The 13667-nt window shown below is 44.8% G+C and overlaps 2 protein-coding genes across 3 annotated transcripts in view; one reads left to right on the forward strand and one right to left on the reverse strand.

The window, feature by feature from the left end:
- Positions 1-3301, forward strand: part of adhfe1 (alcohol dehydrogenase iron containing 1) — a 10458-nt gene extending 7157 nt beyond the window's left edge. Inside the window, exons 10-14 of one of the 2 annotated variants that reach the window (XM_031878130.1) lie at positions 936-1064; positions 1314-1392; positions 1759-1855; positions 1953-2110; positions 3105-3301. In XM_031878130.1, coding sequence (XP_031733990.1) covers positions 936-1064; positions 1314-1392; positions 1759-1855; positions 1953-2110; positions 3105-3188 — 547 coding nt within the window. In that variant the 3' untranslated portion in view covers positions 3189-3301. The remainder of the gene's footprint in view (positions 1-935; positions 1065-1313; positions 1393-1758; positions 1856-1952; positions 2111-3104) is intronic. The other variant, XM_031878131.1, reaches the window with a different exon arrangement.
- A 4927-nt stretch (positions 3302-8228) lies between these two features.
- Positions 8229-13333, reverse strand: LOC116400359 (transcription factor MYB3R-2-like; the record flags this gene model as incomplete). The annotated part of the gene is made up of 11 exons (XM_031878151.1): positions 8229-8318; positions 8645-8947; positions 10494-10590; positions 10672-10790; positions 10862-10939; positions 11077-11178; positions 11283-11447; positions 11586-11742; positions 11882-12102; positions 13071-13166; positions 13262-13333. Coding segments are annotated over 11 exons (1500 nt in total), but the record flags the coding sequence as incomplete, so codon positions are not given.
- Positions 13334-13667: the final 334 nt, after the last annotated feature.

Here is a 13667-nt window from a genome sequence, read left to right on the forward strand (position 1 = left end):
GATACTGATGAGATGATGATGAGGCCCAGATACTGATGAGATGATGAGGTCAAAGAGCTCCAGGGAGAGGAGGCTGGTTGTAGCGCAGCTTGACGCAGGGCTGAGATGTGAGTGGAGCTGGGCCTGGATAAAGGTGGAGCTGGGCCTGGATAAAGGTGGAGCTGGGTCTGGATAAAGGTGGAGGTGGGCCTGGATAAAGGTGGAGGTCTAAACAGACGTGAGTACAGCTTCCTGCTGTCACAGTGTTTTAAATACATTGATAAGGCAGGCTATGCTAAATGCAGCCTCTGCTCCAATGAGATGAACTACAGCAACAAGGGCTCACATGTCCTCTCATCACACTGTTCACTGTGATGACCACAGCCAGTGGACCAACAGTCCCACATGCAGTTGCTCTCAATGCAGAGGTGTGTATAGATCACAGCTATTATTTTACTCTTGATAAACTACTTTAGCCAGAGTAGATTATCATTTTCATTTAAATAATTGAACTGGATTGAATGCATATAATTGTAAATAGAAGATAGGCCACAATTCTAACAGCTTTACAGTAACAGTGGAAGTTAATATGAAGCCATATAGTAAAAGGGTTCAATGGAAACGAATCACTTTATTTGTACAGGCGATGGTTCTTGCTACTCTTGCTGTCTTTGTTTTTATTTGACCAAAACTTTTGAAAATGAGACCTCGGTCTCAATGGATTTTGTCTAAATAAAGGTTAATAATAATAATAGAGCTGAAATAATGATTAATAACTGAATAATAAATTAGTTTTTCGCTTAAAGTAAAAGTCTTATCACTTAATTTTATTCTCAGAGTACTCCAGAATGCTACATTTTAAACCTCATATTTAAAATAAAATTCTCGGAGCACCCCCCCCCCCCTCCGATAGGGTTTCGGGCTTGTCACTTTTTTCACCTCTCATGAGTTTGCAGGTCTGTGGTTGGTTGGTTGGTTGTTTACAGAGCGGTGCGGGACCCCGAGGATCTGGAGGCTCGGTCCAGCATGCACCTGGCCTCTGTGTTCGCCGGCATCGGCTTTGGAAATGCAGGAGTTCACCTGTGGTGAGAAACCTTTGATGTTATTCAGATATAATATAATATTTAAGTTCATTATAAACCCCAAAATGTGGAATGAGCTCCAAAATGTGCATGTTATTTTAAACATTTTTAAGTGGTAAAAAGTCTTTAATTTGTTTAGATAATCATTCATAACACTGTTGATGTGTCGGTATATTAAGGTATAATGTGTCAATCTAAACCATTGATCTTTCTATTGATTAACCGTTAAGATGAAACGTTTTCTCTCTTCAGTCATGGGATGTCGTATCCGATCGCCGGTAACGTGAAGACTCATTCAGCGAAGGGTTACAGCGTGGATCACCCTCTGGTGGTGAGTCATGGAACTACACTGGATATACAGTGTATGTATATAAATATATACATTAATATGACACTTAAACAGCTGACCTGTTGTTTTGGTTTCAAGACATCAACCAAAATGTGACAAAATATTCAGCTGTTATGATTTCATTTCTCAAACAGAATCAGAAATAAAAAGTGACTTTTAGTTCAGAAACCAGAGCTCTCAGCATTTTATTATTTAAGTTTAGTTTATTAACTTTGACGGTCTATAATTAAACAGGTTGGTCCTAAGTTTCAGTTTTAAACATCAGTTTGTGTGTGTGTGTGTGTGTGTGTGTGTGTGTGTGTGTGTGTGTGTGTGTGTGTGTGTGTGTGTGTGTCCGTCCGTCCTCAGCCTCACGGTCTCTCAGTCGTCCTCACGTCTCCGGCCGTCTTCAACTTCACAGCCCCGATGTGTCCAGAGCGCCACCTGGAGGCTGCAGAGATCCTCGGTACCTCTTCACCTGTAGACCTGTTCACCTGTAGACCTGTTCACCTGTTCAGTAAATCTAGATGTGATGTAATAAATCGATGTATGTTGTGGTTCAGGTGCAGACATCCGACAGTTGAAGAGAGAGGACGCGGGCGCTGTTCTGGCTGACACGCTGCGTCATTTCCTGTTTGAGCTGCAGGTGGAGGATGGACTGGGAGCTGTGGGATACAGTACAGACGACATACCTGCACTGGTCAAAGGAACCATCCCTCAGGTCTGTGGCGTGAGCGGCTCCTGCCCCGTGTCTCAGCGGGGAAGTCTTTCACACCTAACACGGCGGTTACTCCGTCGGCTGTCCCTCCTGTGAGGACATACGTTCCTCTCGGAGGTGTCGGAACAATACCTTCGGCCTTTATCTCACCCCGTAGCTAAATCGTTAGGATTTCGGAATTATTGTCTTTCTGGAAGTCTTTTAGGGCTAATGCCCTATAGGCGCTCTCAGTAGGATGTAACCCTAACACCCTGTATGTAATAGTTATGTACATCGTCTATACTTTACTATTGCCTATTGTGAACATTCTCACCATTTATGACTAACACTGCCAAGTCTTCACCCAGAGAACTCACTTAAGCTCCTCTGCATGTTTCAGTCATCACATCTTATCTCCGCTAACAGAGGGGAAGAGGGGTACACTGTTCTAAAGGACCAGAGTACTTTGTTTGGCTTCAGACACTTACACGTTGTAAGGCTGTGTTTTATTAAAGGTTTTCACACAAAAATCGCATAAAACTATTTAAGTTCAATGAAACAGTGTCTGTGCTACTGGAACTAACACTCGTACTGTAAGAGTTCTCCTCTTGATCAGCTTTCACTGATTTGCTAAAGGAATAAAGAACAGCTTCTATCCTAGAACATCTCTCTGTTTGTGCTGCTGTGTTCAGGCTCTGTCCTCTGATAGCAGAGCGTCTTCTATTCCTCGTCTCTGAGGGGTAAGACAGTAGAAGGGTCTTCTTGTCCTCTATTCTTAGGGGGTAATAATTATGCTTTCATACTTTTCTACGATCTTTCAACATGTCACTTCACTGATCATCACAATAATCAGACATACGCACTCCCTTCATCCCCTGATGATGATGTCATTTGTGCCTGAATAAATAATGAATGGATCAGTTTGTTTAGATATGTTCTGAAGGATCATCCACACTTTGAATGTGTAACGATTGATTCACACGTGTTGACGGTGTTCGTGTTATTGATCTGGTTTCAGGAGCGAGTGACCAAACTGTCCCCTCGAGGACACACTGAGGACGACCTGAGCCGCCTGTTTGAGGCCTCCATGAAGCTCTACTGACTGATGAACACAGTGGCAGTTCCTCTGACGGCCACTAGACGGCACTTCATCACCGACGACTCACTCATTACACATTTACATATAAATGTGAAATAAAGCTCATATTCACACGTCGGTGCCGTCTTCTGTTTGTTCTCATCCACAATCAGAGCTCCAGTGTTTGTACTGCATCCTGTAGGGTCCTCACTGGACCAGGACCTGGTCCACAAATTCAAAACACTTCAGGTGTTTTTGATACATTATTTTGGTGCTTTAAGGTTTTTTTTATGGTGTAAATTATGAAAACAAATGAATATTATCAATCAATTAGTTTTAATAATGATAAGAGGTTCAACCAATCAGAGAAAACACACTGTGCGTGCATGCGTGCCTTAAAAGAGCCTCTCGTCGTGTTAATCCAGTCTAATCTGATCCAGGAACAGTTGTTATATAATCCTCATATGACTGTGTTTAACTGGTTTAACCCTGAGATCAGAGAATGAGCTGAACACAGAGTGACCCTGAAGGCATCACAGAGCTCAGTCACACACACCTGAGCTCACCTGTGTGAGAGCAGCATGCAGCAGATCTACAGGCAGAGCGACCAACACCTCGAGGTTTACACCACCGTCTTCTCTCCTCGAGGTAACGTATCGATCGTCTGTCACCACGAAGTATTGATGAAGTGATTGGTGTTCACGTCGTTCCTCCTGTCTGTCAGTGTGCAGGTCCGGGACCAGGACCAGACATGTGGAGGAAGAGAAGGTGAAGAGAGGTCAAAGCTTTGTGTTTCTGTTGTAAATGAGTGCGTCTCCTCAGAGAGAAACAATCCCTTAAATTACCCTCAACTGACCCATCATCTCCGCATGCATGGGACATATTCAACTAAATCATGAAGCTTGAGTCTTTATGAAGTCAATTTGTGTCTGTGGGGTTTTAACCTCTACTGGCAGTTTGTAGTCTTGTTTTTGTTGTTTCAAGTCTCTTTGGGGTTTTGAGTCTCTTTGTGGTCGTTTTGAGTCTCTGTGGTTGTTTTGAGTCTTTGTGGTTGTTTTTAGCCTCTTTGGGGTTGTTTTGAGTCTCTGGGGTTGTTTTGAGTCTCTTTGTGGTTGTTTTTAGTCTCTTTGTGGGTTGTTTTGAGTCTCTTTGTGGTTGTTTTGAGTCTAACTGTGGTCGTTTTGTAGTCTCTTTGTGGTCTTTGAGTCTAACTGTGGTCTTTTGTAGTCTCTTTGTGGTCTTTTTGAGTCCTTGGGGTTGTTTTGAGTCTCTTTGTGGTATTTTGTAGTCTATTTGTGGTCTTTTTGAGTCTCTTTGGGGTCTTTTTGAGTCTCTTTGTGGTCTTTGTAGTCTTTGGGGTTGTTTTGAGTCTATTTGTGGTCTTTTGTAGTCTATTTGTGGTCTTTTGTAGTCTCTTTGTGGTCTTTTTGAGTCTCTTTGTGGTCTTTTTAGTCTTTGGGGTTGTTTTGAGTCTCTTTGTGGTATTTTGTAGTCTCTTTGTGGTCTTTTTGAGTCTCTTTGGGGTCGTTCTATGTCGGTTTTTAATCTCACTATGACCAGGAAGTGGATCACATCACTCAAGTTCGGAGGTCTTGACACTGACTTCCTTTTGAAACACTGGGTGGTTTATTGCATTATGAACATCTAGTTTTTAAGATCCATCTGATCCCAGAGAACTGTGGACAGGATGTCCATCAGTGATTGGTCAGATCAGAATGATCAGATCACTCGCTGACCAATGATCTGTAAACAGTGTGTTTGTGTTAATCAGTGTTACATCAGTGTGATCTCTGACCTCTGAGTATTTACAGCCTGCTGAGCTGAGCAGATATTTAAAGCAGATTAAGGATCCCAGTCCAGACCAGGTCACAACACTGAGCTCTACCTGGTCCCTGTTGTGATGGAGGGCTGAGCTGAATTATATTGAATATCATTTCATTTACTTTTAATCACCTTTCTTAACAACAGGACAAAGATGCATATAGTCTGTTAAACTATCAATGTGGAGCTCTGATTGTAGTTCTTGACAGTTTTCACTCAAACACAACAATAAACAGACAAGCGAGTAAATTCATCCATTTATTTACAAGAAAATAACTAGTAACTAAACACATCAAGGAGGTGGGAGGAAGTCTTTGATTATAGCCTATACTTAATCTGTCTGGTGTCAGGTCTCTGGTGTCTGTCTGGTATCAGGTCTCTGGAGTCTGTCTGGTATCAGGTCTCTGGAGTTTGTCTGGTATCAGGTCTCTGGAGTCTGTCTGTTATCAGGTCTCTGGTCTCAGGTCTCTGGTATCAGGTCTCTGTTCTTTGTCTGGTATCAGATCTCTGGTGTCTGTCTGGTAACAGGTCTCTGGTATCAGGTCTCTGGTCTTTGTCTGGTATCAGGTCTCTGGTGTCTGTCTGGTATCAGGTTTCTGGAGTCTGTCTGGTATCAGGTCTCTGGTATTAGGTCTGGTGTCAGGTCTCTGGTCTCTGTCTGGTATCAGGTATCTGGTCTCTGTCTGTTATCAGGTCTCTGGTCTTTGTCTCGTATCAGGTCTCTGGTGTCTGTCTGGTGTCAGGTCTCTGGTATCAGGTCTCTGGAGTCTGTCTGGTATCAGGTCTCTGGTCTCTGTCTGGTGTCTGGTATCTGGTATCAGGTCTCTGGTGGTCCTGACTCTGGTATCGGGTCTCTGTCTGGTATCAGGTCTCTGGAATCAGGTCTCTGGAGTCTGTCTGGTATCAGGTCTCTGGTATCAGGTCTCTGGTGGTCCTGACTCTGGTATCGGGTCTCTGTCTGGTATCAGGTCTCTGGTATCAGGTATCTGGAGTCTGTCTGGTATCAGGTCTCTGGTATCAGGTCTCTGGAGTCTGTCTGGTATCAGGTCTCTGGTATCAGGTCTCTGGAGTCTGTCTGGTATCAGGTCTCTGGTATCAGGTCTCTGGAGTCTGTCTGGTATCAGGTCTCTGGAGTATGTCTGGACACTGTCTCTGTCCTGCAGGGCGGAGATTCATCCGGAGCCCCCCCCATGCTGGTGAGGAGGGGGTCGGTACTGGTTGCCATGACGACAGAAGATGCCCCCTGTGGCTGTACGAGGTAACTACGGCAACAACACATGAGGTCTTTGATGATATAAATAATAAATATAATTAATAAATATAATTAATACATATAATAAATATGATTAATATAATTAATACATATAATAAATATGATTAATATAATTAATACATATAATAAATATGATTAATATAATTAATAAATATAATTAATACATATAATAAATATGATTAATATAATTAATAAATATGATTAATATAATTAATAAATATAATTAATAAATATAATTAATAAATATAATTACTGTCATTAATAAATAAAATAAATACAATTTGTAAATAAAATAAATCATCCATCCATCCATCCATCCATCCATTTTCCTCCTCTTATCCGGGGTCGGGTCGCGGTGGCAGCAGGTCAAGCAGGCCGACCCAGACCTCCCTCTCACCGGCAACATGTTCCAGCTCATTCTGGGGGATCCCGAGGCGTTCCCAGGCCAGCTGGGAGATGTAATCCCTCCAGCGTGGTCTGGGTCTTCCCCGGGGTCTCTTCCCAGTTGGACGTGCCTGGAAAACCTCCAGTGGGAGGCGTCCAGGAGGCATCCTAATTAGATGCCCGAACCACCTCAGCTGACTCCTTTCAACGCGAAGGAGTAACGGCTCGACTCCAAGCTCCCTCCTGATGACCGAGCTCCTTACCCTATCTCTAAGGCTGAGCCTGGCCACCCTATGGAGGAAGCTCATTTCGGCCGCTTGTAGCCGCGACCTTGTCCTTTCGGTCAAGACTCAGAGTTCTTGACCATAGGTGAGGGTAGGAACGTAGACCGAGTGGTAAATTGAGAGCTTTGCCTTCCGGCTCAGCTCCCTCTTCACCAAGACGGTCCGGTGCAGCGCCTGCTTTACTGCTGCAGCCGCACCGATCCGCCTGTCGATCTCCCGCTCCATCTTACCCTCACTCGTGAACAAGACCCCGAGATACTTAATAAAATAAAATATAATTAATAAATATAATTAATATAATATAATAAATAAATATAATAAATAAATATACTAAATAAATATATCATTTGTTACCCGTAGTGGTCTCAGTACTCCGAGGCTGCTGAGGAAGAACAGGGTCCGTCGGCCTCTTGGACTTGATTGGTCCTCTGTGGCTCCTCCTCCTCACGGGTCCTCTGTGGCTCCTCCTCCTCACGGCTCCCCGGTGGCTCCTCCTCCTCACGGTTCCCCCAGCCTCCTGCACCGCATCCTGTCCAAGTCCAGGAGGAAGAGCTGCCCCCACCTCCCCCCCACTCCTCTGGAGACCGGCTCCATCAACACTGCCTTCCAGCCGGACTAGGATGAAAAACTGATCCACGAGTCACAGCTCTCAGGAAATAAGAGACAATGTTTGTTTTTAACAATGTTTTGTGTTTTTAATATCTTCAGACCACAAAATAAAAACACACAAGAGTTCATTCAAAGGTTTTTATTGATCATAAGTTTATTAAACATCGTTTACTTTGTGTGAAACAGAACAAAGGATTCACTCAATAACTGTGGAAAACGTTTCATTCAAATAAAATAATTACAATCAACATTCAGTTCCATAAGTTCACTGAACTTTATTATATTTGTTTAAAATAAAACAATTCAGACGTTTAGTTTTGATGTAAAGTGCAACATTTAGTTTTAATAAATATAAAGTGTCATCCACCATCTAGCAGACAGATTCAATAAGTAAATACAAGCATACATAAATACATGTACACAGAAGTTTAAAACGACAGTTCATTTAAAAATATACTAAAAACTTCTGATATCTTCAGTAGAACTACAATAAATGTCATTTTTTTGTATAAAATACTGATTAAAGTACACAAATAAAATGAATGAGTGTCGACTGCTTAATAAATCAATAAAAGATGTGCAGTGAACGTCAGGAGAGAAGTGCTGACTCATGATTCACCGGTGGACTCGGTACTTCCTTTATAATGAGATGATCATAAAGAGTCTCAGCTGATGAAGGTGAAGGTGACGATGTCATGGCTCCACGTAGAGGCGGGCCTGCTCCGTCAGACTCAGCTGATCGTCTGTCTTCCCAAACATCAGCAGCTGTAACTCACTGTTCAGCTGTCAACAACAACAACAACCAGGTTCACATCATCCGTTCAACACGTCGGTCCGTCTCTTAACACCGTCTCACTTCCTGTCTGCGTCTCATTGGTTCCTACTGAAGACGTAGATCTTTAGTTTCCTCAGTTATTCTCTGTAGAGAGACTCTGTCGGGGACTATTTTCAGAGGCGGATGAATCTACTTTGGTGAGTATTTACATGTGGGAGTCACAATAGAGACCGTGAGAGGTCATATTTTAATTTAAATAAAATGTTATTAATGACTCAAAGCACATCAAATCCTTGTGGTTCAGGTCTTAGGGTGTTAGAGGGTCAGTCCTCACCTCAAAGGGGTTCATTCTGTATGCGGGACATTCTGGTGAGTGCAGGTAACCAACCGGCTGCTGACACCACAACACCTCCTTCTGTCCATCCAACGGGAAGCAGCCAAAGTCCTCACAGCCCGGGACAGAGCTGGACTCTCTCTGGACCAGTAGACCAGAGCTGGACTCTCTCTGGACCTGTAGACCAGAGCTGGGCTCTCCCTGGACCTGTAGACCAGAGCTGGGCTCCTCCTGGTCCAGTAAAACAGATCTGGACTCTCCCTGGACCTGCAGGATGGAGCTCAGCAGACTCTCTCCCTGGACCTGGAGGACAGAAGTCCAACATGTGTGGATGAGTCCGGACCCCTCACAGATCCCCGACTCAGGTGTTCACTGTGTGTTTGAATGTAGAAGGTAAATATGTCAGACCACGTTGAACAGGTGAGATGTTATGAGGGAGCTCAGGTCTTTGATCAGAACACCCGTTCAACTCGTTAACTCAAATATCCAATCAGCCAATCACGTGGCAGGAGCTCAGTGCACTGAGGCGTGTCGACATATGAGAACATGAGAGAAGAAGAATGGTGGAGGGTTCCACCTCCTTAAAGAACCACAAACATGGAATCAACCTGAAGCTCAAAGGTAGGACCACCTCAAAGGACAAATAACCAGAGACATCAAGATGTGGAAGGAGACTCAGACAAGAACACGGAGGATCTGGACCAAGTCCTCAACAAGAACATCGAGTCATGGTCACAAGTGTAAAGTCTCACCTACGTGTGACTTTACATCCAAACTCAACTCTGAGGTCTCATTGGACGAGGGCCACAGGCTCCACAGGGATTCAGAATCTATAGAACTCTGCGTTACCTCCAGCTCTGTGCCGTCCCGTCCGACTCGAGGTGATGGAAGGAGGCACAAACAATGTTGCTTTCAAGAAAACCTAGAAATAGTCTTAACTTGACTGGACGAACAATAGACCGTCTGTTTGTTTTTGGATCCTGAAGAAGAGAACGGATAACTTCTATGACTCGTTCTCTCCCCGTTAACGTCACATTTTAACGTCGGAGAGTTTATCACCGCGCAGCTTGAAGCTCCGGATTCCGAGTTTAATCAAGAGACTGGAAGAACCACATCGACCAATAAGAAGTGGTCTCACAGTAAGAGGCTTGTGTCTGGGCAGAGGTAGGTCATAGTGTGTTTGTTTAGTTTAAGTTGACTGTATTGTTATAACGTGTTATTGTGTTTGTTTACAGACCGCTGAGTTCCGCTAGCGCTGTTTATAAATGACTGTTGTATTTGATACTGTTAGATCATCACTGTGAGTGAAGTTGGTTCTGTTACTTCATCAGTTCAAAGACCAGAACCACGGCCCAATCTGAGTTCTCCAGTCAGGTTTCTGTGTGATAGAGAAACAGTTTCTCTGTTCCACGGCTGCGGTGAGGATCTTGACTTTAGATAGTAGGCTCATAGAGACTTAGAGGCTTACTGTAGTTGGTTATTGGTCCATGTTCTCAGGGTGGAGCCCCGTTAATATTAATAATTGTTAATAATCTTACTGACATCAATGATTCTATTGATGTCAATCATTTAGTATTCATATTTGCTGATAACTCAAACACGCTCCTGTTAGATCCCAACACACACACATCTACAACCTACACACCATGTGTGTGTGTTGGGATCTAACAGGAGCGTGTTTCAGACCTCAGAGCTGCTGCTGGACTGAGGACTCTCAGGATTCACACTTGGCTCCTCCCACGTCACATTCATCCTGCCGCTCCAACAAACTGACCCCTGAACCACAAAGGAGACTCAACCCACAGCTCTAAAAGGAGGCGAGCTTGTTTTACCACCCGGCTCCTCTCACCTCGTCCCGGCTCTTGTTGCTGATCTTCAGTGGGGTCGGTGTTTGAGGGGCCGGCGTCCACAGCACTCGCACACTGTCCCTGGTCTCTGAGGAAGTCCTGAACACAGTAAAGATAGATGAGCTCACTGACTACAGTGTAATATGATGAATAAACATAATCATAAGGAGCCTGACGTACCGGCTGCAGTGCAGACAGCGGTGGTCCCTCTGGGTGGAGTGTTTCAGGGAGCAGACGGGGGTGGAGCTGAGAGCCGGGCTCTGTAACTTCAGATCCTCCACACCACACAGACTGAAGAGCTGAACACACACAGACGTCAGACAGACATTTCAGCAGGACAAACGGCAGCAGTGTCTCCAGGTGTCCTCACCTCAGAGGGGGAGAAGGTGCTGCTGATGAAGGAGGCTCCGTCCTCACGGGTCACCAGCTGCTCCTTCAGGCCTGCAACCTGCAGACAACAACACAGTCACTGTTTCCAGCTCATTGAAGACAGTGAAGCTATGTGAACATGTGATGAATGAGGAAATGAATCTGCCGGTGGATTTATGGTGTTAGCTAACAGAAGACTTTGAAACGTTGTCTTACATAACTCCCGCTCAGGTCCATGACTGATGGGTCGGCCTCCTCTCTGTCCAGACAGGTGGAGAGAGACGAGGTCACTTCCTTTGGGCCACAGCTCCAGGTGTTCTGCGAGGTGAGATCAGGAGTATGTACATGTAGAGTCAACACACACAGGTTCTCTCCAGTCAGAAACATATCTGAGGTGAATTAGAGCCTCAGCTGAGACGTACCGCCTCCATCAGCTCCACAGACGCTGTCAGCTCGCACATGCTCAGTGAGGAGCCGTAACCTGAGGAGGAGGCGGGGACACAGACGTAGCACAGGTGAGCAGGGTTGGTCTGATCGCTGGAGGAGCAGCTGGACTCGTCCTTCACACTGGACAGACTGTCCCCCTGCTGGAGGAGAGACCACCAACACCACCACCATCATCATCATGAACATCATCATCAACTGCATGAACATCATCATCAACATCATCACCACCATCATCACCACCGCCACCACCATCATCATCATGAACATCATGTGTGTACATTGACCTTGGGGGGGATGTTGGCTGTGCTAGGGGGGTCTAAGATCCCGGGTGCTGGTCTGGGGGAGTTTTGGATGTGCAGGACCTGCAGGTATGCCTCCTTCTCCACCTTCCTCTTCAGGGTGGAGTTCCAGTGGTTTTTGATGGAGTTGTCTGTCCTGTGAAGATTAATGTTACTTTTAGTTACACTTTAAATGTCAATATTCGATCTGAGATGTTGGGTACATCTCTGGTTCTGGTCTGATATGGTCTGGATCATCATATTAAAGATAATAATGATGTTAAACATCTACTAACCTGCCCGGCAGCATCTTGGAGATGTCGGCCCAGCGGTTCCCCAGCAGCTGGTGCACCTGACAGATGGTGAGGTCTTCCTCCAGAGTCCAGCCGCTCTTCTTCACCGTCGGGTTCAGGTGGTTATGCCAGCGCTCGCGGCATTGCTTCCCGTTACGAGTAAGCAGCTGTTTGGCGATGAGCGACCAGCGCTTCACGCCGAACGTCTGAACCAGCTTGAGGACCTGGACAGGAAGTGACATCACAAGGATTATTAGTTTATAGAGGAGTTCTGGTCAATCACATCCAACAATTACAGTCTTGTTCACAAGTCCCCAGCCATGTCAAATAAATCTGAGTCAAGTCCTACAAGTCCAGCGTCTTGTTCACAAGTCCCCAGCCATGTCAAATAAATCTGAGTCAAGTCCTTCAAGTCCAGCGTCTTGTTCACAAGTCCCCAGCCATGTCAAATAAATCTGGGTCAAGTCCTACAAGTCCGGAGTCTTGTTCACAACTCCTGAGTCATGTCCAACAAGTCCTGATTCAAGTCTAAGAAGTCCAGCTTCTCGTCTAACAAGTCTAAGTCAAGTCCTACAAGTCCAGAGTCTTGTTCATAAGTCCCCAGCCATGTCCAACAAATCTGAGTCACGTCCAACAAATCCCGAGTCACACCTAATGAGTCCCGACCAGCGTCCAACAAGTCTCAAGTCACGTCCAACAAGTCAAGAGTCATGTTCACAAGTCGCGAGTTGCATCCAACTGAGTACTGTGTAACAAGTCCAGAATTGCATCCAACAAGTCCTGAATCATTTCAAACAAGTCCCGGGTCACATCAAATGAGCTCTGAGTAGCACCAAACAAGTCTCAAATCATGTCAAACAATTCCTGGGTCATGTTAAGTCGTGAGTAACATCTAACAAGTCCAGAGTCGCATCCTACATGTCCCAAGTCACGTCCAACAAGTCCAGAGTCAAGTTCACACATCCTGAGTCACATCCTACATGTACTCAGACACGTCAAATAAGTCCTGTGTCATTTCCAATGTGTCCAGAGTCACGTTTAACAAGTCCTGAGTCACATTCACTAGTCCTGAGTCAAAAAGTTTGACTTGCTGACTACTACGTAAGATGCAGTTTGATACAGTAGGTAAAGTATAGTAGTACTATAGTATAGTAGTATAGTACTGTGGACCGGTTAAAGAGTGAGTGTTCACCCTCTCATCCTCCTCCTTAGTCCAGGGACCTTTAACCAGCTCTGGATTTTTAATGTGCTGCCACCTCCGCTGACACTGCACCTCTGTCCTCTGACCCTGAGACACAACAGAGACAGTTAGGACGCCTTCTGAACACTGAGCATTGTCTTGTCCTGTGACCAGAGTTACGGAGGTAAAATAAAACTACTCACTTTAAAATGCAGAGAAACTGAGGACCAGTTGTTTGACCCAAACTCCTTCATCAGTTTGTGCAACTTCTCATCCTGAGGAGGAAGATCATCATCATCACCATAAGACTCATTTTTTCTTTCCGGTGAGGGTAAATATATATTAAATATTAGTGCTGGGCAACAATAGAAACTGGATGTTGTTTCACGTTAATCTTTCTGCTAACTTTCAAAGTCCTTCGCTCGCTCCCGATCTGTGCCGTTTAAATGCGTTTACCGTGAATGTCAGCATATAGGTGCACTAACATGTAAGTGTCTGCTGAGTTGACCACGGAGATCTGAGTGTCTGCTGACTTTACCGCAGCGATGTCCAGTAGTCTCCAGGGAGAGCAACAGCTGGTGCAGCTTCTCTCTTTATTTCTGCCCCCCC

The sequence above is a fragment of the Anarrhichthys ocellatus genome, unplaced genomic scaffold (genome assembly GCF_004355925.1).
Source record: "Anarrhichthys ocellatus isolate YVR2014 unplaced genomic scaffold, GSC_Weel_1.0 scaffold164, whole genome shotgun sequence".
NCBI classification, from domain to species: Eukaryota; Metazoa; Chordata; class Actinopteri; order Perciformes; family Anarhichadidae; genus Anarrhichthys; species Anarrhichthys ocellatus.